At 40.3% G+C, this 25,519-nt stretch overlaps 1 protein-coding gene across 1 annotated transcript in view; it reads left to right on the top strand.

The window, feature by feature from the left end:
- The window catches only part of LOC140922326 (A disintegrin and metalloproteinase with thrombospondin motifs 9-like), a 92,271-nt gene that overhangs the window by 36,632 nt on the left and 30,120 nt on the right, over positions 1-25,519 (top strand). Inside the window, exons 6-29 of the mRNA XM_073372318.1 lie at positions 865-1,058; positions 2,211-2,294; positions 3,261-3,385; positions 4,235-4,275; positions 4,506-4,611; positions 5,214-5,357; positions 5,646-5,790; positions 6,292-6,396; positions 9,857-9,999; positions 10,905-10,968; positions 12,249-12,369; positions 13,096-13,232; positions 13,632-13,749; positions 14,373-14,465; positions 15,330-15,496; positions 16,059-16,191; positions 17,009-17,135; positions 17,597-17,801; positions 18,257-18,424; positions 19,427-19,588; positions 20,563-20,778; positions 21,771-21,953; positions 22,877-23,101; positions 24,853-25,014. Coding sequence (XP_073228419.1) covers positions 865-1,058; positions 2,211-2,294; positions 3,261-3,385; positions 4,235-4,275; positions 4,506-4,611; positions 5,214-5,357; positions 5,646-5,790; positions 6,292-6,396; positions 9,857-9,999; positions 10,905-10,968; positions 12,249-12,369; positions 13,096-13,232; positions 13,632-13,749; positions 14,373-14,465; positions 15,330-15,496; positions 16,059-16,191; positions 17,009-17,135; positions 17,597-17,801; positions 18,257-18,424; positions 19,427-19,588; positions 20,563-20,778; positions 21,771-21,953; positions 22,877-23,101; positions 24,853-25,014 — 3,368 coding nt within the window. The remainder of the gene's footprint in view (positions 1-864; positions 1,059-2,210; positions 2,295-3,260; positions 3,386-4,234; positions 4,276-4,505; positions 4,612-5,213; positions 5,358-5,645; positions 5,791-6,291; positions 6,397-9,856; positions 10,000-10,904; positions 10,969-12,248; positions 12,370-13,095; positions 13,233-13,631; positions 13,750-14,372; positions 14,466-15,329; positions 15,497-16,058; positions 16,192-17,008; positions 17,136-17,596; positions 17,802-18,256; positions 18,425-19,426; positions 19,589-20,562; positions 20,779-21,770; positions 21,954-22,876; positions 23,102-24,852; positions 25,015-25,519) is intronic.

Raw genomic sequence — 25,519 nt, 5'->3', positions numbered from 1 at the left:
GCGATCAAATGCCTTGATGAAAGTGATATCCTCTTCAACCAGTCTTCTTGATCTAATTGTATTACTCTCACTGGGCGATTCTCTTTTTGTATATTAGCGAAAAAGAATTCCAGCAAAGAACCTTACCACTGGAAATGCCGGAGTCACATCACGAAAAAAACATTGACCTTCAATATAATTTAAACACGGTCTCGTGTCGTATCGTTTGGTGCCAAAGCTTCGATCACTAAAGTCCTGATACCTTTGCACAGGCATTTTACCAAACAAACTATTTCACCGAAAAGAAATTTAGCTCTTTCTAAGGGCTTAAACCATTCGTACGTAGAAAAAGAGGTTTGAGAGAAAGTAGGCAAAAAATGTAAACGAATTTTAGAACTTTTAATGTCACGTAACATGTCACGCAATGAAAGCCAAGCTTTGAGTGCGGTGTTTAATACTCAATGAAAAGTAGCTAAAAGTGATTCAGTGTTAGCACATTTTTGAAGTACTATTTATTATGCTTGCGCCAAAATCTAGTGTCACAATATAAAATTATTCAATATGAGTGATCGTACAGCGCCACTGGGCGTACAATTATGAGGTTGTAATGTTTGGGTCTGTGGAGAAAATGAAATGACGACCATACTATTAAAGCAGTAGCAGACAACGGTACTGTGTTTCGGTCTCTTTTATTTATTTTCTAACTAGATATTGCCACGAGGCACGCAGTCAACGTACGTTGTGTACTATCACAGTTATTCTCACTCCGACACTAGACAAGTGTCTCTATCAAGCTGTTCTATATCGTCTTACGACGCTATAACACAAACCGATCCTTTGCGAATCACTTACTGATCTTTTCTCTCTTAATCTTGCGGTTTACAGATACTAACAAACCCCTGCCACTGCTGAGAGGCCGGCATGCTCATCACGCCAATAGGAGTAGAGAAGGATCAAGAAAGAGACGGTCGACCGATGAAAGTTTTGTAGAAACACTAGTTGTAGCTGACAGGACGATGGTTGACGCTTTTAAAAGCAAGGCTGATTTGCAAGCTTACATCCTTACTCTCATGGGCGTGGTAAGGTCTCGTAGCAAACCCCTAAATCGTACAGGACAGAATAAAATGGAACAACATGCCTTCATCCCCCTGAAAATCAAGCATGTAGCCGTGAAACGCGCCATTTTCCCATCCTTGATTTTAGGGGTGTAAGGGGGGGGGTCTATATTGTTCCGTTCATTTTGTCCAGGATTGTAGTTTTCCCCAGCAACGCAAGCAAAGTTGTCCTTAAATTTATGGTGCAAACAGCTTAGAACAGTGAAGCACAAACACCAGTACAAACAGAAGAGGATCAAAACGGTTTCATTTTCTTGGGCTTGTATCGGCGTCTTCCTTTTTTTACTTGGCACAAGATTCTTGTGTATGGAATTGTGCTTGCGTTCTTTTTGTCTTAATACGAAATAACCGTCTTCTGTCAGCGTTGGTTTTCATTTGACACAATACCCTTGTTTTCGGGACTTGTGCTTATTTCATGCCTTCCTCAGTGGGGAAAAACAGGCGTAAATGTTAAACCCCTGTGTTTAGCAAACCCGAGTATCCTTTATTTGAACTGCTACCATGGTGATCCGGAAAATTTTCATATTAGTGGGAAGGAATAGTTATCTGCAGCGAGGGAAAAAAAATTCCAAAAAAGCATGTTTTACCTTGAGTATTCAGAAAAGTTCAATTGATCATAATCGTCTTAGTATCTCCGCTGGGAGATTTATGTTAATTTGAACAACAAGATCACTCTCGGAATCAGATCAAATCCTGGCTGGTATGCCGTTACACGTTTCAAATAATCGATCACGGAATCATCACCACGTGGTTAACTCAGAAACGGTTTAGTGCGCGCAAACGGCTTCACTGATCAAGCTGTAACACACGATGGGTATCAACAGGCTGCAACCGCATATTAACGACAGGTACATTTCAATCTTGCGAACCAAGAAACTCTCTGCCTGTGTGTTGCTTCTTGAGGAGTTCATGTTAGGACGATAATCTCGTCCTTGAAATGTCGCACGGTGGGGTAGCTTGTTTTGTCTACGGAAAGCCTTCATTTCCGTCTGGGTTTTAAGCATTTAACAAGTAGAAAACAATTATGCCATCGTCTATGCTCATATAGTCAAAGAAGTGACGTCGGTTTCGGAAAAAAAAGATTTGCTTTTTTTCCTCCTTCCTCTTTTTCCAAAGGTATCTCAGGTGTACCGAGACAGAAGTATCGGTAATCCCATTAACATCGTGGTGGTAAAGATTGTCTTACTGGAATATAATCAGGTAGGAAATTGAAATGAAAGAATCACTGGATACTATTCGTAAAACAGGATCTTGGTTTTTGAAAATGGGATAGTATGTATTAATTTCGTAAGGGAGCATAACTGATTGAAATCTATTATCAGCTTGCATGTTCTCCAGACTGTTTTATGTACATTTGATGTGGTACATATGAGGAGAATTTGATGAACAATCTGTTTCCGAATTCTTCCCGTCATGCTTTTGCTTATCACTGTATGTTTGATTAAAGGTTGTATCAGAATTCTAACAGTAGGAACTGTCACCCAAAGAGTGAAACGTGAAAAAAAAAAAATGCTCAAAACATTAAAGAAAGAAGGTATAAAGGAATACAAAAAAAGCATGGGCACGAAAGGACAAGCTTGATGATTAAAACGCATTGCAATTGTGGTTTTTGAAAAACTTTTTCTATATAGCCTGACAGTTTTTCAGTTTTTCTTTTTGGTAACGTTTAATATAATGTTTAGAAGGCATATTTGTTGGACAAGAAGCTGTAATTTTATCATCGATTACAAGTAATTTCATCGCTAACCTGAAGGTCCCATAGCACGCAAGGAAGCATGATGGTGATGTTGACAATATTAATCTTGAGACAGAGCCCCTGATATTTTTAAGGACAAATTACTGTTACTGATGTAGACTACGAGTAATCCCCATTTTTCCTCAGGGATAGCAGAGCGAGCGAAACGCGAGCGCGCGTGAAAAATTTTTCTCTCTCACCGCCGCGTCTCGCCTTTCTCGCGTGGGTTGATTTTCACGCGCGCTCGCGTTTCGCTCGCTCGACTACCCCTGAGGAAAAATGGGGACTGCTCGTAGTCTATTACTGATGATGCTGTTGGGGGCTTTACACTTGTCCCAAAAGGACTTGGCGAGCTCAGAATAACCTTTCTTAAGATTTATACCTCTTCTTTTCCTTGTTTTTATTTTATTTTATTTTATTTTATTTTACAGAGGGGCCTCCATATTTCCTCAGACTCTACTCGCACTCTTAAAAGCTTTTGCCGTTGGCAGAATCGGGTGATGACTAAACCACAGAAGGACCCAGAACACCACGATACCGCGGTTCTTCTAACAAGGTGAGATTCACCCCAGTTGAGCGCCCTTAATTGAGTTCTGAGATAACGAAAGATTCTGTGGCATAACAAGTAACGCTACAAAAACATGACGTTTAGGCGACGACATGATACCATTATCAAATGCAAACAAAAAGAACGAAATGATTAAAATTATAGGAAGATCAAAAGACTAAAATATTAAGGAGCTACATGTTAACCAGTCAGCAATGCAACGTGCCAGTAATATAACCTCTTGGAGATTTACCTATTATTCACTCAAATATTTACCGGTTTTTGTTTGGCTTTAAGTTCCCAGGCTAATTTTCCATAACAAGCAAGCGCTGACCAAATTTGGAAGACGCTTGGTATTATTCCACGATTGGTGACAGTGATGGAGTCATTAAAATTATTTTGCCTGTGTGCAACCGTCCCCTCCCTTCCCTCCCTCGCTTGGTTTTCATTTACAGGCGGGCACACGACCGGAGGTCTTGGAAATAGGATTAGGGTTTGAGTTACGAGACCTTTAGTCCTGTAAACCTGCAAGTTAAACCCTCAGTTGTACGCGAGTAACGCCTCTGTTTTGGCAATGCATACACACGAAAGATTTCGGCGGCTTTGAAGAATGTCTTCAAGAAAAAAAATATTTCACACCCTGGAACTGCCAAGTAACAGGCAAACGCTAATTCGAGAAATATGAATCTCATAAACTAGGAAATTATTTGAATGAGAAATAAACTGATTATATCTATCAAGAATAACCAAGCGTACGTTCACGTTAGCCAGGGCTAAAATAAATCGCAACGGCATATGTGGCATCTTTAATTTGATGAATCGTTCTTTTGTGCTTAAAGTTATTTTTCTTTCTCGCAGGAGAAATTTATGCAGACGCCCTGGAAAGTGTGACACATTAGGTAAACATTTTTTTATATTGTGAACAGCTTCACGAATACTTCCAGTGTGGACTAGAACAGCATTTTCGGCTTATTTAGTATCACCCACTTTAAATAAAGATATGGCGCGGTGGGTCGAACAATTGTCTTAAGCTGGGGCCTGACTTACTAGACTTTGACAAGCCCCATGTGAACGCCATGACTGTTTTCTAACTTCAAGACATTGTTCTTTTGTTTTATTATTTTTTCAGGTCTTGCTGAGTTAGGAACAATGTGTTCCCCAGGGCGAAGCTGTGCTTTAGCAGAAGACAGCGGACTAGGGACAGCGTACACTATTGCACACGAGTTGGGGCACGTGTAAGTACCTAATATGAAGTATCTAGAACATGGGTAAGTACAGATACCGTATGCAGTGGAATGTGTTGCTGGCTATCTCATTGTCTGCTTTGAAAATCTCCGAGCCTTTTTTCCGTAATAAATGAGAAGCCCAAACCGTGATCATGTCAAATCCAAGATGTTCGAGAGATTTTCAATCACTTCACTCACAACAAACGTCGAATGTCAATTTGTGCCAAGTGACAGAGATTCTGCTTTACTTGTCGTTTAATATTTGTTATATCTACCGGAAAAAAAAAATAAGAAGAAGTTTCATGCTAGTTTCATCCTTAACAATTTCTTTGGACTTTCTTCTTTTTCAAATGCTTATTTGAAATAGGTCAACTTGAATCTGACGTTTGCCATAAACGGCGTTCTAGATGGATTCTAAATAGGAGGTTCTTTGACATTTTCTCTTTTTACGTTAAAGTTATTCAGTTGAATTTCTTCGGTTCTGTTGGTAGCCAGAGAAAACAGCCGACATTTGGTGGCGTCGCGAAGTGTCGACTAGTTTCTCAGGCTATTCAGTCGGTCTTTTTGTTTGTTTCCGTGCTTAAAAAGCAGAATATCTTATTTCCCCGCAGTTTTAGCCTCCCCCATGATGGCGATAACAACCCGTGCACTCGGAGTAGAGGAGACCAGCGCCTCATGGCCCCGTCACTCAGTTTCGATAAAAAGCCTTGGTCTTGGTCCAACTGTAGTCGAGAGAAAATCACCCAGTTCTTGGAGTAAGTTAAAGAGAACCTTTTCTTTAGTCTACAATATTTATATAAATCTAATTATGTATTGGCATTTTTTTGTGTTAAGGTTTGAATATTCCACAGTTATGTATGTGTTGTTATATATAAATACGGTAAAAAAAACGTCTGTTCTCCTTGACGTTAACAGCAAAGAACACGCACGCTGCTTTCTATGACCCTAAGTACTCTTGATAATTTATAATTACTCCACTCAATTTAATCTTTTTTTTTTAATTGAATTCTTTTAATTGTCGCATATTTTTGCCGTTTGCTAAGGTTAGGTTACGGTTCGTGCCTTGCGAAAAAACCACTCGAAAAAGCAGAACTGAAATATCGCGATAGACTTCCTGGTGAACTTTACAGTGTGGACCAACAGTGCAAAATGGTTTTTGGCGGGAACTCATCGCTTTGTCCCTTTATGGTTAGTACTTTACGTAAGCCATCATTAGTTATATTCTCCCGTAGCATCCAGTCTGTACTCTGTATACCTCTGGTGCCAATGTGACTAATACGTCGAAAAATAGATCCCTTAATCTCCTCGTCTATAGGTTTGGTTCAGCAGACGTAACTAAGTAATGTGTAAGGGCAGATTAGGGTATGATTACTGATCATTCGTCCTGTTTTCCTCTTTTTTCCCCTTTCCCCTTTGGATTTGACCCAATAGCACAATCATTTCTCCATCTTTAACATTACAAAACAGTTAGTGTCCTGTCATTCAAAAACGCAAACATGTCTATGGGAAACTGAAAAGCACTTCAAAAATAAAAACTAACAGTATAAAAAGAGGCTTTGGCCTACATCATTTAGATACTTTATGGTATCTGCACCGGCAAATTTTGCACATTTTAGGTAATACACTGACATCCAGTGTAAGAGAGTATTTATTCTCAGTTCAAGTTGATTTCTCTTATTTGCCTTGAAGGAACCTTGTCGGCGACTTTGGTGCGTAAAAATGATCAACAACCGAAGGGGATGCTCCACTCACCATATGCCTTGGGCAGACGGAACCCCTTGTGCGAGGAAGAGGGTGAGTTCAACTCTCTAGTGTACTCACTTCCTCAAGGCACCCGTGCACGGTGGTATTTGTTCCAGTTGCCACACAAACATAATGCATTACCTTGATCCGTATGTGTCATGTTCTTAATTTTTGCCTGTCGGTGGAATTCTATTAATAGCTTGTGATCAGGTGATCCTTCTTCCCCTCTTCCATTGGCCCGTTCGCCGACTTTCGCAGGTTACCATTCAAATGGCCGGCATGATCCTTTTGTATAGTCATTTTGCTGTACAAGTAGGTTCTAATTTTTCAAGTCCGTGGATAAGGTCCTTTTAGAAGAAACGTTTTCATTGCAATGCTGTGTATAAAATACTAACTTAAACGTTTGAGCATGGCTCTTGCAGTAAGTCAAATGTTAATGAGTTTTGCCAAAACTGATTGATGTCAATATGAGAACTTTAATAAGATTAGTGACAGAGATGCCCTCTACACCAGCATGACATGGCAAACGGTTGACTTGATCAATGTAAAAATTAACTTAAGCCGATAGACACTTGAATTATTCGAATGTCACTAATTCGGGGAATAGAAAATTCTTTGTATGCAACAAGTAGCACGTACCATTTATCCGGCCGTACACTTGCAAACCTAAAGACTAACCTCGCATTTCAAACACTGGTAATTCGAAGGACACCAAAGTTTTTAGGGCTCACTATAAAATAGAGCGTACCATGCTTCCCAAATAGGAGTCATTAGCCTTTTCATTTCCGATGGAACTTCCTAAAGACAATTTCAAGATAGAGGCCAATTGCATGTACATTTTGCGTAATACAGAAAATGATTTGCACTGTGAAAAAGTATTACTCAAGAAGTTTCATTAATTAAAAATGAAACATATCCATGCATCAATCCATGTATCAAAGGTAAGGAGTTAGCCGGAAACATGTCTTTTTAATTGACCCTGGATACAGGGTGATGCTCAGTTGAAAACGTAAAAAATAGCTTATGCATGGACCATGTCAAGGTTTTCATTCGATACTTCCAGATCACGGAGCATTTTACACTTCGGTGTTATACTAATAAACCGCTTGAACTTTTTAAAAAAGTCTTCCTGAACTAACGATCCTATTTAAACACTCTTAAAAACCACTATCTGTTCCGTTAAGTACTTCGCCAAGTTGTTTTCCGATTTTGCAAGTGCTCAGAAAACAGAAATTACTGAGTTGCTACTGTTTTCGATCTGTCATCTCCGGGTTTTTGATTCCAAATGATTTCAAATATTTCTTATAAAGGTTCTCTTGGTACCGTTGCAGGGGTTTATTTCTTTAAATAGGTTTAGGCCTGGGAAATTGCAGTTATCAACATGCTGGAATTTACTAATCAAAAGTTGCGGGAAGATTTTCATTATTACTTCGGTTCCCATTGTACCCTTTGACCATCAAGAAGATCTGATAAACGGGCAAAATGGCATTGTCGGGTGCTTGAAAGAATTCCATTAACACAAGATTGTCGGAGGAGTTTCTTTAGATGTCTTACTCTGTTCTGCAATTACTTTTGCTTTTCGTCTACTACTACTTTTCCCTATCCCTCAGAGTTAATGATGCGCGTCCTGTAAGGTGGTTCTGACGTGACGTTTGTTAATCAAAATCGGTGTGACCATTCAAATAAGACCTCTTTAGTAGTATTTTCTATTTGATTTGGAGAATTCTTCAAAATGAAATTTAGAACTTTTGTTGAACTTTTACTTGGCAGTGGAACGGTTAAGACTCAATAGTAACCGATGGCCTGTGAGCCTGTCATCACCAAACATTCATGAAAATCTTAAAACTTCAGATTATGTTGTTTTTCGGGTTTTACGCGGCCATTTTAACAAGATTAAAGTTCCTAAACATATCGATGTTGAATGACTCTCTCCAACGTTCCACCAGTTTGTTGATCTTTAACATAGCAGAACATAAAATTTCCTGTCTTTTCTTTTAGAATGCGTATTGCGCACTTACTACTTGACACTCTCAATAACAAGCACGCGAGCGAAATTTTCCAGTTTGAGTGATTCAGACATAAAAATAGCTTTTTGTCCGAGCAATGAGGGAATACTTAAATTGTTTCTTAATGTTAATTTTGATGTTTTAATTGACACCTTAAAGGCCATGATATGTTTTTGTATTTTTTTTGTCCTCGTTTTCTATACCACCACGAAGGCCATGGCCTCTGATTAGAAATTTAAAAACAATTTCTGCAATTTAATTGATCAATTTGTTTACAATCTTAAGAGCCTCACTTCCCAAATAGGTCAAATTGAGTAATGACTGACAAGTGTTTTCCTTTTGGATTAAAATGGACTAGAAGAACGTGTAAACATCCGGAAAAAGTCCCTTTTGTGGGAACGTAGATCTCAGCAAAGTGACGTAATCAAATTAGAAGGACGATTTAAACAATTTATATCATTTTCTGATAATTCCTTATTTGGTTCGCCCTACAAATTTCGGTAATAACCATGAAAGGGATCGGTAAATCAAAATGTAGTTTTGTGCAGCAAAGACAATTCTCCTTACCCCGTAAACTAAAGATAAACATTGACATAAACTCTACTTATGTATCTTCCGTAGTATGACTAAATCGCTTTGTTGGCTTCTGTTCATGTTCGGAGCTTTCAAAAGGGACTTTGCAACTAGCCATTCACGTGGAACAAACCGTCATGCTGAAGGGCAAAAGTCGCACTGGCAAAAGACAAACACAGGAAATTACCATTTAAAATTATGTCTGCCTTTTGTTGGTCTTGTGCCAGTGCGACTTTTGCTCTCCAGTATGGCGGTTTTGTACCACGTGAATGGTTAGCTGCAAAGGGCCTATTAAAGTGGACTGCGTGCTAATTACCTTTTTAAGTTTCTATTTGCTAACAATTGCATAACAGTTGCTAACGTGATATGTGCGGTAAAAAAAGTCTCAAATAGTCTTGTTCCTGAGTAGAATTTCGTCCAGAGACTCAAGTCTCAATACATATGACCATTGCATTCAAATGAAACCTTTGCAACTATGTTAGTACTCGAAGTTCCGTATTCTACAAAATAAAATTGGAGATTTTACTTGAATTCTAGGCACAGCACAGTGATGTTTAGTTAAATGATCTCAAAGGGCTTCTCTTTCTGAAACAACGGGCTTGTAGAGCTGGCGTCGAGTATCTTGCTCATCATCATCATCATCATCATCATCATCATCATCATCATTATCATTAAATTCGCTACTGCTTGTTTTATAATTGTGGCTGACTTCCTGTGCAATTAAACAACGTTCCGTGGGTACAAGTCCTCTTAAAGCTCTTGTAAATGAAGGCGTGGAGATGTTACTCATTGAAGGATCTGTTTCGGGGTTTATTTGTTGTACTAGCTAACGATGCCCAGTTCAACTCAGTCTGCAGTAATTATCACAAAACATTTATTCCATTTTGTTCACGTTTTTATTATTATTATTTTTTTTTTTTTTCGTTTTCCAGTGGTGCATTCGAGGTCAATGTGTGAAGAAGCGAAGGCCGAAAGCTGTGGACGGTAACTGGGGTGAGTGGGGCCCCTATCAAGAGTGTACAAGGAAGTGTGGTGGAGGAATATCCTTTTCATACAGGGAATGCAACAAACCATTGTAAGCTCAATGTCACGTTTATTGTCGATTGAATATCGCCCTGTCCCTTAACGCTTTCATTTCGAGTGGCCACCAAAGAAAACTTTCGCAAAAAGTTTTAAGTTCTTTTTTTTTAAGCATAAAAAATAAATAGCATTATGCAACAGTTCTGCCAAAGAGGTTTCGTTTGAATGGTACCACCATAGGATTTCATTTACAGACTCAAAAGTTACAACTACATACTAAATAAATAGCACCATGTGAAAGTATTACTGAAGAGGTTTCATTTGAATGGCAACACCATAGGATTTCATTCACAGACTCAAAAGTTAGAACTACATTCTAAATAAATAGTACCATGTGAAAGTATTACTGAAGAGGTTTCATTTGAATGGTAGCACCATAGGATTTCAGTCACAAACTCAAAAGTTAGAACTACATACTAAATAAATAGTACCTTGTGAAAGTACTGCTGAATAGGTTTCATTTGAATGGTTACACCATAGGATTTCACCCAGAGACTCAAAAGTTAGAACTACATACTAAATAAATAGTACTTTGTGAAAGTTATGCTGAAGAGGATTCATTTGAATGGTAACACCATAGGATTTCATTCACAGATTCAGAAGTTAGAACTACATACTACATACATAGTACCATGTCAAAGTACTGCTGAAGAGGTTTCATCATGGTCACACTATAGGATTTCATCCATAGACTCAAAAGCTACTTTGACGAGAACCGTGTTAATTCGATTAATAAACGCAGCGATGTTAATTAAATTTGCCTTTGCCCTTTTTTAAGATCTCTCCTTAAACTCTCTTATAGGGACACTCAAAAGGATAACTTACTTTGATTCTTTATTTTGCCAAAACTTATGTAACTGGTCCCAGCAAGAGTTTACACTTAATCCTTTGAATTTTCAGGCCTGAAAATGGTGGAAAATATTGCATTGGTAAAAGGAAACGGTTCAGGTCCTGCAACACCCAAGTAAGTATTTAAATGTAGTTTTGAAGACAACAGGCTGAGATGGATTGGCTTGGTGGGGAATTAAAATGAGCGCTCAATTAAATTAACTAATTAATTGCACAAATTTGCTCCTTGCAAATATGTCGCAACTATATAAATAGTTCAGAGTAAATATATGGCAAACATGGTAAATGCCAAATTTTCCTAGTTATTTACACCCCCTGTTTTTTGATGTGCAAATGTGGCATTTACCATCTTTGCCATATATTTACTCCTCAGTATTTACAAATCTGCGACATATTTGCAAGGAGCAGCAAATATGTGCAAATCCATTTTTTTTGGTCCAGTGAAAGATGCTTACTCAGTAAGTTACACAGGCGGCTCGGAAGACTGAAGGGACTGTACATTCCAGTCCCAGCAGTATGTAGAATGTTTCTTTGCAGGACTGTGTGTCACATAAACCTAGTTCTAGTTTCCTCAGCTCTAAAGAGTCTCAGTGCCGGATCATCAGACCTTGAGATAAGGGGGGGGGGGGGGGGGGGGGCGATCATCCAGACCCTTAGATAAGGGGGTGGGGGGGCGGTCTCCCCAAAAAATTTTTTTCGGTTTGGTCCAAAAATAAAGGGGGGCCCAACCCCTCCCGTCCCCCCCTCCCTGGGTCCGCCACGGAGTCTCCTGTAGCTTGATGGTAAAGCATCTGGACTACTGAACAGGAGGTTATGGGTTCGACTGTTTGGAGAACTCGGATTTTTTCTTTCCATCCGCCCGTGTCATAGCCTACCAGCAAGCTCTCCGGGGCACTCTGGTGGAGGGGCGGAAAAGGAAGGAGAGCTTGCTACGTCTCTGTAATTTGAGTATCTGCATCGAAAAAGCCTATGCAAATTACTGATTGGTGGAGATGACATTAGTAATGACGTCATTACCCATGTAGCGTGCTTCCACGTGTTTTTCAATGTTTGTTTACATTCGCGCTGACTGATTTGCGGAAATCTGACGGCTCAGTCGACGGGGAACCACAGGGGAATTCGAGGTGGAATTCAAATTCCAGAGACGTAGTTGCAAGCTCTCCTTCCTTTTCCAGCCCAGCCTCCAGAGCGCCCCGGAGAGCTTGCTCGCACGCCACCTGTGTCACTGACTAAATAAACATCTTTCTCATGTATTCACTAGGCTTAAAATTCACCATTGCATTTCTATCATTCGACTAACATGTATGGCCATTCATTAGCTTACGGCGCACCCCGTTTAGAAGCTGGTTTACAGTCATGTCTTTACTGACTGTTTTGTATTTGTAACTTTGACAGGAGTGCCCTAAAGGTTCTGTGGACTTCCGTGCCATACAGTGTGCAAATATACATGCGCGGAGCGTGAGTTTAGGTTCCAAGAGGTACAGGAACACGAACTGGCTTCCTAAGTACGCTGGAAGTAAGAGCTTGATAACTAAATCAGTCCTCAAAAACACAATCATTAAGATAATATAAAGGTAATTTAAAATTTTTGGAGAGTGAAGTGAAATCTAATGAAAGGTAACTGAGTTTTTATCTCGGATTTTCTCCGAATAAAATTATCGTTCACCCAAGAATTTCCAATCAGTTTATCTAACGCACAGTTCGTGTTTTGTCGAGCCCAAAGCCAATGGGCTGCACGTCATGATTGAAAATTTATAAAACATTCATATTCGTGTTTAAAGCTATAGGAACAATTCACACAGCGACTGTAAAATGGATTGTTTCGGGATGTCATTGGCGTACCGACGCATGTCAATGCAAAAGTTCGAATCTGTGGGTTTGCCAAAATTATCACTGACAGTTTTCAGCAAAAATGTAGGAAAGAAGAAAAAGACACCGCCAAGCACGAAACAGATGGGTCACAGACACAAAGATCAGAAAATTAATTTGTAAACTCGGTAAAACAGCCGACCAAAAAATGAATTAAAACTAAGATCGCTCAGAGCCTCTTACCGTAAATGTATTTAAAATTATCAAAAAAAGGAACTCATATGCGAGAATTTGTTGTTTAAGTTCGACAGTTTTTACAGTTACTATGGTGATGTCATAGTCTTAACAAAATTATCAGTAACTGAGCATTATTTTTATCCCTTCTTTTTCCTGAAGTCAACGTATTGAGCTGCCATTTCTTGTCTCTGTACAGTTACCAAGCAAAACCAGTGTAAACTGTATTGTCGTATGTCTGGCACTGCCATCTATTTCAAGTTAAAAGACAAAGTCATTGACGGAACACCATGTAACCATGAGACCACGGACATTTGCGTAGATGGAAAATGTATGGTAGGTGTGGGTTTTTATACTTTCTTGTTGCAAAACACGGCCACGTGGCAGTCAAATGTGACTCTAGAAAGATTGACGTGCAACAAAATGAGCCATGGACTCTTGAAAAATGTCGGCCAATTCGTTACGTTTAAACCTTCTCTAGTTTTGCTGATCACTGCCCCCATTACCTCTTTTGTATTTTTGAGTGATTGTGTGTGTATGCTTTACTATAGTTCAAACATTCTGACACTTAATTGTGTGATCAGCTGGAAGGAACTAAAATTGTATCAACCGCAATACTGAGCCCATTTTAAAACGTTATGGTGCACCATACAAGAATGTTTTGCCGTCACCTTCGTTCTAGATTTTTTTGTTATGTATGTAATTTTATATCTATTCATTTTTTTAAATTTTCAGCCTGCGGGGTGTGACAGAGTGCTAAACTCAAATAAGAAAACTGACAAATGCGGAGTGTGTGACGGTGACAATTCATCCTGTAGACGTTTCTCAGGAACTTTCAACGAAACAAAGTTTGGTGAGGCGTGGCTACTTGTGTAATGTATTGCTTGCTTAACGTATTCCCAAGTCCAATTTATTACACCTGTAAAAAAAGGTGCGTTACTTAACTGCTAATGTATTTAACTGAGAGAACTATTTGCTTACTTTGTTTTAACAACCCCCCTACTAAAGACTGGACGGCCAAGTCTAGCCCTTCGCAGGGCAAAGGAAGGACCTTCTTCCACAATTATTGTACGGTGCTTGTCGAGTCCTCAGGAAATGATCCTTCGACATACTCTCTGCAGACCAACGTCCAACTTGTACTAAATCTAGCCTGCCGCGTGGACTAAAGAAATGCTTGTGAAAATGATTTCTCATAGTGCACACCACAGTTCACGTGCCTACGTCATCACTACGATCGCGGGCAAGTCATGGTTCGTTTTATAGAAAAAAAAGAATGATCCGTTTGGAAACGAGGAAAATGTGCTAGTAGGAGCACTAGTCAAAGGCGTCGCTCTGGGCAAGTTTATGCCAAATCTTTATAATAAATTGTTTTATCAATTGAATTACGCTTTTTTCCCGAGCTCATTCACGATGATTATTGACATCAAGATCGGCAAACGTTGACGTAAGTAATCGTTTTTGCCTTTGTGTTTATAGGGTATAATTTCATCTTTACAATTCCTGTCAATTCAACGGACATAGTGGTTACACAGTATGGTTGGAATAATCGGGAGGATCCGAATTATCTAGGTATGTGCTAATCAAGGTGTTGTATATTTGGGATTGAGAATGCTATTCGTTCTTAGTTCTTTCAAGTCTGAATTGAATTTTCTCCATAACGCAGACCGCTGAGCGTAATCTATATTCGCTCCGCTTATGACTCCGCTTTTGATTTAAGAGAGGGGAGGAAAAGGAGCTTGAGAATCAGCTCCGTATAAATTGTTGGGGTGTGGGCACGCCAATTTTAAGGGTACACGCATGATGGTACGTATGTAAGCAAACAGCGCTATGCCGCGGGCAAGAAAAACATGGATGGAAATATGATCCTATGGGCAGCATGGCTTGCAATGTTGAGAAAGATGCTGTGCAAAGTGATTTCAAGGGTTGGCGCACGATCCTGCGGATAACAAAGCGCTTTACGCAGTGCTCAATGTTGATCGCAACGATTGCATGGGTGGACGCAACGCTGATACTTTCCAAATAATGGACAACATTGTGAGTGATGTTGAAGGAAACAGTTTCAGGGGTGAACGCGCGATGCCACGCACATCATAGCTCACAACAGTACGAAAGATATTGCGTAAAAACTTGAGGGGAGGAGACCTGTTGCGCCCAACATTACAAACTATGATGCGTGCTAGCTTACGATATTTCGCACAGCAATTTAGGCAATCGAAAAGACCCACGATGCTGCGTACAATATAGCGGACTATACTGTGCGCAATGATGCCGGCCGCCTTCTAAACGGTGGACGCATAACGCTTCGTACCTCATAGCGAACAATTCTGCTGTGATATTTCTTACATTCTTAAGATTCCCAGTTTGAACACATGACGACGTGTTTGACATAGCTTAAAACGTGAACCATTAATTGACCTTCTCTGTCCCTATCAGCCCTTCAAAGTGCCAGCGGTAGGTTCCTTCTCAACGGAGGGATGATCATTGGGTTAGGAGTAAGAGAATTCAGAGCAGCAGGATCCAAAATATGGTACTCAGGCTCGGAAAAGGTTATGGAACAGATCAAGTTTAATGGCAGACTCATCGAGCCGGTCAAAGTCTACGTACGTTGTTACTCTTCTTTTTGATTGATTGATTTATTGATTGATTGATAGATAGAGGGATTGATTGATTGGTTTTTCGTTTTGTATGACAAATGATTTCGGTTCAGAGGGAGGAATCATATTAATGCCCAACTTTGAATTTAGGCCAAAAGCAGTCGTCTCTTTCCTCAGAGCCATACGCGACTACCGAAAAATTAATTAATGTAAAATGTATGGTAAATAAAGAGGGAAAATAAGAGACCGCGAGATTTCATGTAATTTCAGTGTGTGAGTCCAAGATTTAATCCAGTGCTGTAACTATTCAACAGAAAAAAACTGAACCTCAGTAATTTTTTTGGAAAGTGCGATATATGTTTTAGTGAGCTCAAAATTAAAATGTCGCACTTGCCTTGGGCGTCGCCTTTGGCCATTCATCAGATACAAAGAAGTTTAACGCAGCTTTCTGTTGTTAATTTTTTTCGCACCAATTTTACGCTTGATGCTTATTAACTAACTTGGAACATTTGTGTCGTGTTAAAGAGTATGTGATTGCAGGTGAGAACTTATTTCAATTACTTTATAGGTTCTTGAGGTTGGCGATGTTGTACCCCCGAACGTTCACTATAGTCTTAATAAAATGGTAGCTGAACCAAAGAAGTTTGTTTATAATTGGGATCGACTGGGTCGATGGACTCAGTGTAATAAGCTATGTCAAGGTAAGACTTGTCCCCTTATGAGGTCACGCAACGCTAATCTGCGAAAAACGGGGAGAAGCGTTACGTTACACGGCTACAAAGAATATTTTACATACCAATGTGCCGACTTTTTTATAAACATTTTCTGTCAAGCTTTCCATGTTTGTGCTAAATGCACTAATAGTACGCTTAGACCAAAATTAAAGGATTAATTAGTAGTTAACTGGTTTTTCGTTCTGTGCTTTGGCAATTTTTCGTCCTTGAACAGCTGTAAGGAAGCAAGAGATATTTCCTTTTTCCTTCAATTATGCCAGTACAAGTTCATCTGTCATGACAAAATAAAAAAACATCAAAATGAAGTTATTTTCGTTTTTCAACATGGAAATGCGTTTTTTATTGGACCATTAAAGCGAGTTTTAAAGGCCTGTTAAATCCTTTCTAAGGAGTCTAAGTTTTATTCGTCGTTTACTCATTCTGTTCTATTACGGATCCTCTTTTAATCCGCTTCATTTATAGCTTGCGCTTTTCGTGCTGGGCTTTAAATCAAAAGACAAAACCCGGTCCGTAATTGTAATTTACAGTACGGACCTAGAACTCTGCTAAGAAGAGGTGTTTATTTATTTATTATTTATTTTAATTCTGCTGCAAAGAAAAAATGAGGACAGCATAACTTAACTGACTTAAACGCAATAAAGCTTTTCAAACCTTTTGACGAGAAAACTGCACTTACCTGCTCTCTTCTACTTTTTTTTTGCTCAAAAAGCGAGCTCTGTTAAAGCCGTTTACCTTTTGTAAACCATAAGTTACCCAATCTCATTACATGTTATCACTTCATTAGGCATAAGAAAAAGGCGACCAAGATGTGTCCGCGTTATTGATGGTCAGTTAGTCTCCAACTCCAGATGTGATCAAAGTACACGGCCGAGCACTGTTACCGAGGAGTGTAATATTAGTTGTCGGCTCAGGTGGGTAGCGCATTTATCTACTAAAGCATGCGTTACAACGGGAACATCGGCCTCGAAAAACAGCCTACATTTCACGACGTCACCACTGGTTTCCACTGGTTTCCCCGCGAAATGACGTCAAGGGAACAAGCGCAGAAATTCCAGATCGATAACGTGTTACTACCTAAATCTGGGTAGTGCATCTGATTGGTTGAAGCAAATTTCCCTTGCGGCCCCACAAATCATAAGCACTACCCACATCTGGCTAGTGGCACGTCATCAGTATGGAATTTCTGCTTTCGGTCCTCAGACGTCATTTCACGGGGAAACCAGTGGTGTCGACAGGAAAGGTCAGCTGTTGTCTCATGCTACACTAACATCAGTCGACGATGTCCCCTTAAAAGCCCGTATCCACAAAAAAACGTTTTGCTTCGTAATTTCAGTTTACAGTTTAACGGCCGTTTTTCCTCTCTCTATCACAGATGGCAAGTTGAAAACCCTGGAAGATGTTCAGCGCGTTGCGGGCTTGGCTACCAGAGTCGAGTTGTTAAGTGCGTTCGTGTTCATAATGACCGCTGGGGCGAGGTCCTGGACAAGCACTGTCCCAGCAAAACCAAGCCCCCTCTTTTTGTGCGTTGTAATGGCACTTGTGAAGGAACCAAATGGGTCTACTCTCAGTGGTCGAAGGTAAGTGTTGTTCCTGTGAAACGCCTTTATCCATCCCCGAATGAGAATTAAGAGAGATTAAGCATCACAGCAAACAGTAGAGATGATCACGTGATCAAGTTTTTCCGCCATTGTTCACGGGCACGTTTCCCATGCGTCGTTTGCCGTTATCGAAGAGATTTAGAATCACGTTTACGGCGACTGGCAAACGTCAAATTGAGCCACAAGACCAAGTTATCATCTAATTTTTCATCTCTTAATTTGATAGATTGCCAACGTAAATCTCGCTTTTGCCGTTTGCCGTGAACGCAATTCTAAATCTCTTTAAAGGTTGGTTTTTACATCCATACAAGACATAGCGTTTAATTACAATGATGTCTTATCCTCTGTTTTTTTAATTATCTGACAGGAGAAGGCCATTTCATGAAACCTTAGTTATGTTGGGCGTTCTGTGATTATAACGTTTTTATTTACAGTGTTCAAAAAGTTGCAATGGTGGCAAGCAAACTCGTTCAGTAGACTGCGTGGACAACTTTGGAGAAATTCTTAAGGAGAGTGACTGCCGCCCTTCTGACAAGCAAAGGCTGAGACGACAGTGTAACGCATTTGCTTGTCCTCGGTGGACCACTGAAAATTGGAGCTCGGTAAGTCGGTGCCAGGTTTGCTTCACTTGGTGTTGGGCGAAACTATTGGCTACTAGTGACGATTAAAGTTGTGTGGAGTTTCGTGCTAAGGGGTAAAAGATATCATACCAAAAATAACACTTAAGTCATTACCTAAACAATACGCGCCAAGATCCTTTTAGCCTGCGAGTAAGGCCGTCCCTCCTCGCTCCCCACCACGAGAGACGTTTCGCGACCCTTGCGGCGAGGAGAGAGAAGAGATGACTGTATTCGCAGGCAAACAGTGGCGAATTCAGGGGAGGGACCCGGCCTCCCTCTTACCTCAGGGTCTGGACGACCGCCCACCCCCCCCCCCCCCTCCCCTCCCCCTATCTGAAGGTCTGGATTCACCACTGGTAAAGTTCCTTTTTCCTGTTTCAAATTCTCGAAGAATCAGAGAAAAGGTCGCCAAGTCAATAGTGAGCCTCAAGGCAGTGGGAGTATCCCATGTGTGATCGCGAAAGAAGGGGAAACTAGAGAGATATTCCCTGACTTCAACTCTTTTTCTTTCCGCTTTCTGTCCATTACTCACTATTTCACTTCTATCTAAAATTTAGTCTAAAATTAAGGGGGGCCGGGCCCCCCGGGCCCCTGACCCGGATCCGCCAGTGCCTCTGGGACAGACTAAGCTTTTTAGTGAAGTGTCAATCTGTAGTATCTGCTGAATTTTCAAGATGATGTTGAAAGATTCTGAGACGAGCGCATTGTATATCTTGTAGACTCCGCGCTGTAGTATAGTGGTTCTGGTAAGGGCTCTTCTATAAGGCGCAATTTTAAATCGGCACTTAAGCGCAGCAGGCTTTGGTACCAAAGGTATCATTAGTTTTTCTAGTCTACGAAACGAGTGGTTTCTGACGTGTGCTTTTTCACTAAGTTAACATTGTTAGCTCACATAACTAATGCATCATATTTTGGCTTCTTAGCAACCTACTATGGTCCTTCCAAGAAGGTTCATGTACTAACCTTTACATTTTTATCTCTCAGTGCAGCGTGACTTGTGGGTCTGGACAGCAGACTCGACTGGTTAAATGCAAAGGACATCAGGGAATAGTTGACGAAGGACTGTGTAAACAGAGGAGACCAGCGACGACACAACCTTGTGAGCTTCAAGCTTGTCCTTATTGGTTCGCTGGTGATTGGAGTGATGTAAGTTAAGATTTGAGTCCTGTTGTTGTGCCTTGCTTAAGGAGCATTGGTTTTAACGGTCTTAGCTCAGGATGATATTCATAGACTTAAAACATAGCATGGCCTAAACGTTATAAACAGCTTCACAGAAAAGCGCTGCTCAGTAGCTTTCATTTAAACGTTGAACTGCAAAAGTCAGTACCGGCGTAGTCTGTCGTTTTCCCTTTTTCTCTCTGTTAATTATTTATTTATTATCTCAGTTACACATCCACCCCCACCCGCTGGGACTGGCGGTCTATATATCCCCCGGCCCGCGGTTCTATTTTTCGTTCGCGCGCACGAACATATATAACCGCCTTTCTAGGCGTAATAAATAGCACCAAGGGAGAGTGCTACTTGCATTCAGTTGAAAAGTAACACAAGAAGACTCTGGGGACCCTTTGTAGATGCTAAGACCTTGTAAGTGAGCTGATTTAAACAACTTTCAGTTTAGAGTGGTTTTCGTTTGAGTGTCGTAAAACCAAAACCAAAGTAATTACTCTGACCAATCACATAGGACACAGACAATACATTGAACCAATCAAAACTCGAAGTAATTACATGTGGCTGACGCAAAGCGCGGGAAAATCGTGCGAGCGCGTCACAATTGGCTTTGGTTTTACTTCTGATTGGATGAAAAGGTGGCGCGAATCTTTTAAGCCAATCGCATCGTGTAGAAAGTGCAAAACCAATTACTTTTCGACACTCAAATGAAAACCGCTCTATCGAGAGAGCAATCTGCCATGACAAAAATGAAGAAAGCGAATGAGCGGAGAGGACACTAGGGACAAGGGGAAAGGCAAAGGTTTCTCCTCCCCTCCCTTCTCGCCTTAGTCCTCCCCCGTTTGCCTCGTTTGAGTGCTTGTACTCAGTATGCATGCCGCTCGACAATTCTGAGAGAGGAAGCTCTAGAATTGCGAAAGATTTTATAGATTTTCTTCTTTTTTCTTCATCAGTGCTCCGCGACTTGTGGTAGCGGAATGATGACTCGACAGATAATGTGCTTGTCTCCAGGCAAGGTCGCTAGACCCCTGACTGAAGAAAAATGTTCAGCTGCAACAAGACCTCAGTCGCACAAAGTTTGCAAAACACAAGAGTGTTCGACGCTGTATAAGATTGATCACGAAGGAGATCTTGATGATCATTACTGGCGGCTCAGTATGTGGACTCCGGTAATGTTTCTTGCTACTACTTGCTGTTGTTGTAGAATGAGAAGCAATACAATGCAGTGTTTCTCTCTAAAGTTAAAAAAGCAATGACAAAGAAAATTTTTAACAATGAAAAACATAAGAAGTTAACAAATTGGACTAGGCTACGTTGTCTGGAATAAGTGGCAAAAAACAAAGTGAAACGAAGCGAGCCGAACGGTGGACTGGGCCGCTCGGCTCGCTTAGCTCGGCGATTCTCTTTATCTTTTTTCCTCAACCGCAGAGCCTGATCCCAGGCTACACAAAGTGTTCTTGAAGTTGAATTCAGTACTACCGACAAATGAAATCATCTAGTGGTTGGACTAGTCAAACTCGGGACCTCCGAATTGTGAATCCTGCGCCATGACCATTCGTGCAACCTGCCCCTATCTTATAGTTATTGTTGTTTTTCGTTATTACTTTTGTTGTTGTTATTATCGTTAGACGTATTTTTTTTTTTTCCTTGTGTTATGTTAACATTGTTATCATAACTGCTTGTGTTGTTGTCATTTTTTCGTTTGTTTGTTTGTTTGTTGTTGTCTTTGTTCAGGACTCAAAATAAATTTGGGACTGTCGCCGGTGGTGTTGACCGGCCAAAGAAATTTTACCTCGATCACGACTCTCTTTTGGCCGGTCAAAGTGTTAAACCCCCGTAACACGATGATAACGTCAACAAGAAAAGAAGCTTGTCTTCTTGAAACGAAACGGTGTAGAAATGTATTTTCATTCTGGTCCCGACACGTGGCCATCTTGGCCGGACATTGTCCGTTAACCAGCCGTTATTTTTGGCCCTGATGTTTGTTGTTAACATTGTAGTAGTGGCGATGTAAATGCTAACTGAATGTTAGTTGTTGTTGTTGTTTTAGTTGTTCGGCTGGTGTTGCGGTTTGGCGATTGTCATGCTCGGGCTGGAAAAATCCCATGAACGCTCATTAAAACTAATGACAGAGATTTTTTTTTTTAAAATGAACTTTTAGTGTTCTGTGTCATGTGGAGAAAAGCCCGGGACCCAGTATCGTGACGTCGAGTGCGTACTTGTGAGAGGTAGGCAACAGAATGTGGTTGATGAAAATCACTGTGCGCATACCCCAAAACCCGCTGACCTGAAGGAATGCCAAGTTCTACCGTGCACAACCTGGAGACACGGATCTTGGGGTGGAGTAAGTTTGAAGTAGTTGCTAGATTGTAAACAATAGGCGACTTGCGAGTCCCAAAAACCCTCACTTTCAAAATGAGGCCAAGTGTACAACCTTTCTTGTGAAAATGGGTTTTTTTTCGTGCGAATGAAAAATCATTTCCACATCAAAGGCTGAGCACTTAACCTCGTTATGATACAGAGGCCTGGGGAACTCGGAAACGGCCAGTTTTTGCCGATAACACTTGTCTCAATTTTGATTATTCGAGACATAAAAGAAACCGAATTTTATAATTGTTTTATTATACTGTTTTATTATTATTATTCATTGTTTTGAAGAAAAAAACGACAAACACATAGTCGCACGGAGAATAATTTGACATTGTTCTTGTAAATCACCTATTGCGCACCCAACCTATAGATGAGTCAGTTTTTTGCTAGCAAAGTCAGGTTGCGCTGATTTCCAAAATTAACTGTGGGCTCTTAGCCAATGAGAAGAAAGATTGTGAGAACAATGTATAATAATAATGATAATGATAATGATAATAATATCAATAATAATAATAATATAATAAGAGGAAGAAGAAGTAACATACAAATTAACTCTCATTCCGGAATCGATCATTCCAGAATCGAAACATGTAAAATATTTCCTAATTTTGATCTGTGCAGAACTTATGGAACTATGTGTTTCGACACTTCAAAACGGAATAAAATTTTATTATATTAAAAGAGCAACACGGTTAGTAAATCAGAAGGGTGTTAACGAGAACTTCTTTCAATAGAGCTGGAAAAGCAGATAATGTTGGCTTCATTTTGTTAATCGGGCCTTGGGGATTTAAACGCTTAGTATGCCTAATAAATGCCACAGAATACCCAATAGAAGGAGGGGTCCTCAATCGCCAATAAAGGTCAATGTAAATTTATTTGCTTGTGCTTTTATTTCAGTGTTCACGGCTTTGCGGTAAGGGTGTGCAGCTTCGTGTGGTCAAGTGTACCTATGATAATTTTAAAATAACAGTGGATAAAAACTGCGATTTGAAAAGTAAGCCGCGAAGCGAACGCCCATGTGAAATCAGAGAATGTATCTCAACGTCTGCAGTACCGACCACGACACCTGTCCCCACAACTCCACAAGCGGTGCCGAGCTGGAAGGCGGGGACCTGGGGTCAAGTAAGGATTTAATTAACCATGTGTGTGATTACTGACAATTGGCTAGCGATTCAAGCGCAAGCACAAGTAATTTTCAAAAAAGGATACATTCATTTGAAGGATACAGCATGAAAATCTTCCAAAGGCACAATGCGGATCAGATAACTAAGAGCCAAGATAACAATTGTTGACTATATGCGGTTTGAAAGAGTCCTAACCACTAATTAGCCAATGAGATTCGTAGTTATATGAACGGAATTAGTCATCCTCAGAGACCCAGGGGCAGATAGTGGGGGTGAGGGAAAGTCTAAACGGGCGGAAAAATATGGCACGAGGAAAAGTAAAGAACGGTGAGAAGACCCCCTGGGGACAATGTCTTACCAGACCAGTTCCAAACGGTCGTCGCCGTTCTGGCTTCTGATTGGGCAGAAAAACACAAAAGTTTTCTGGCACCAATCACAAGTTATAACGGCGGCGACCGTTTGGAACTGGTCTGGTAAGACATTGTCCCCAGGGGCTCTTCTCACCGTTCTTTACTTTTCTTCGTGCCATATTTTTCCGCCCGTTTAGACTTTCCCTCGCCCCCACTATCTGCCCCTTGGTCTCCGTGGATGGGAATTAGTATGTGTAATCAAATAGTGGCGAGTGAAATTAGGGAATAATTTCAGACGCGTTTTGTCAATGATTTGTTATTAATTTATTAAATTATTAGGATCTAGACGAAAAGCAAGTGAAATTATTCCCTAATTTCACGAGTATATTTGATTACCTATTAACATCATGGGTGACGAATTACGTTCGCAATCGTGGATTTTTGAGATGTTTATCCCGGTTTTATCGCGTCGATCGAGAAGTTCAGAATTTACAGAATTTTTCAACAAAATGTTAGAATCCTTCTTGATGTGCTTTTTCATGTGTTTAAGTTTTCTAAAGCGTCTCAGTTTTAATGCCCTGACATCTTCATTCATAAAATTTTAAAACTTCGTCGCCATCTGGCACTGAGATGTATGGAAGGTTGCCATGGCAATTTTGTAATTGCCCATATGAAACATAAATGAACGCTGAAATTTCGCGCCAAAATTAAGGAGTAACTCGTCACCCATGATATTATGGCTCTAAAACAACAATACAGTCCTTCTTTTAAAATTGAAACTATAGGGCTAACGGAACCGTTTTTTCTTTGTTTGTTTATCTTTTATCTGCTGTATTTGCAGTGCTCAGTGACCTGTGGCTTAGGAGTAAGAAAGCGAACGGTTGAATGCAGCGATAAAAGCAGCAGTTGTGAAGCTAGAACCAAACCAGAAACGACTGCATCATGTAATCTCAAAGCCTGCCCACAGTGGAAAACAAGTCAATGGGGAGAGGTAAGCTATTTATGATTTTCCACTTTCTACACTTTAAACGAACATGGAAACAATTGCATTTAAAGTAAAGAACTTGATCTAGACCAGGAACCGCGTGCTAGTGGTGTTATGGCGTAACCTTTTTGATAGACAGATAGTACATTGTGGTCGTCTCATTTCGGTGAAGTTTGTTGGAAAATCACACCCGTTGGACGGAAAAAAACTTACAAATTAGCACATATGAGAATGTTTACTTGTATTGTAAAAACCTTGCTTCTTTCCAAAACAAAGGGTTATGTACCAGAACCTTCAAACGGCCTCTTATATTTTGCACCGAAAACAAAGAGCGCGCGGGTGCCTCGTGGGAAAGGATGCGACAGGAAGCCACACGATTTGCAGTTTAATTGTTATTCTGTGACTTATGTTTAGTGTTCAGTGACCTGCGGCCAAGGACAAAGGCAACGTGAAGTACAATGCAGATATGAGGATGGTAAAGCAAGTAATGAATGTGATGAAAGCAATAAGCCAAAGAGCGTCTTGGACTGTGTGTTGGGAGAGTGTCCAGTTTGGCGCGAAGAGCCCTGGGGAGAGGTCAGTGCAAACACTTACTTACAGTTCCTCACTTACACACTCAATTACAATTGGTCACTTCAAGTCATAGTGATTGGTTCAAAACTTGAGCAAGAGAAGTTAAACAAAATGAGCTTACTATCTCTAAAGGATTTTGTAAATTGAGGCAATCTTGGATAAATTAATGGTTTATTGCTTTAGGCAGGCTCCGAGCCATAATTTTTGTCATTTGAAATTGACTTAAACCTTTGTCTCTTCACTGACCCTCTATTTTCTTCTTAACGTTAGAGATTGTCGAGCGCACGTATGAATATAAAAACCGCGGTGCAAAATTCGTGGCAGAAAATAAAGGAAAGAGGACCGTGGACAGGCTTCTTTAACTTATTAGGAAGAATTTTAGCAGCTTTCTTACCTCCCCGCTTATATGGTCGTTTCGCCTTGTTCGTCTAAATTTTATTTCTCAAGCGGAACCAAAACAGATCCTGGCCTTAGGTAATGTTGACTCATGATAAGCGTACTCCACGAA

This window comes from Porites lutea, chromosome 13, assembly GCF_958299795.1.
Source record: "Porites lutea chromosome 13, jaPorLute2.1, whole genome shotgun sequence".
NCBI classification, from domain to species: Eukaryota; Metazoa; Cnidaria; class Anthozoa; order Scleractinia; family Poritidae; genus Porites; species Porites lutea.
This window is presented reverse-complemented; position numbering and strand designations above follow the sequence as displayed.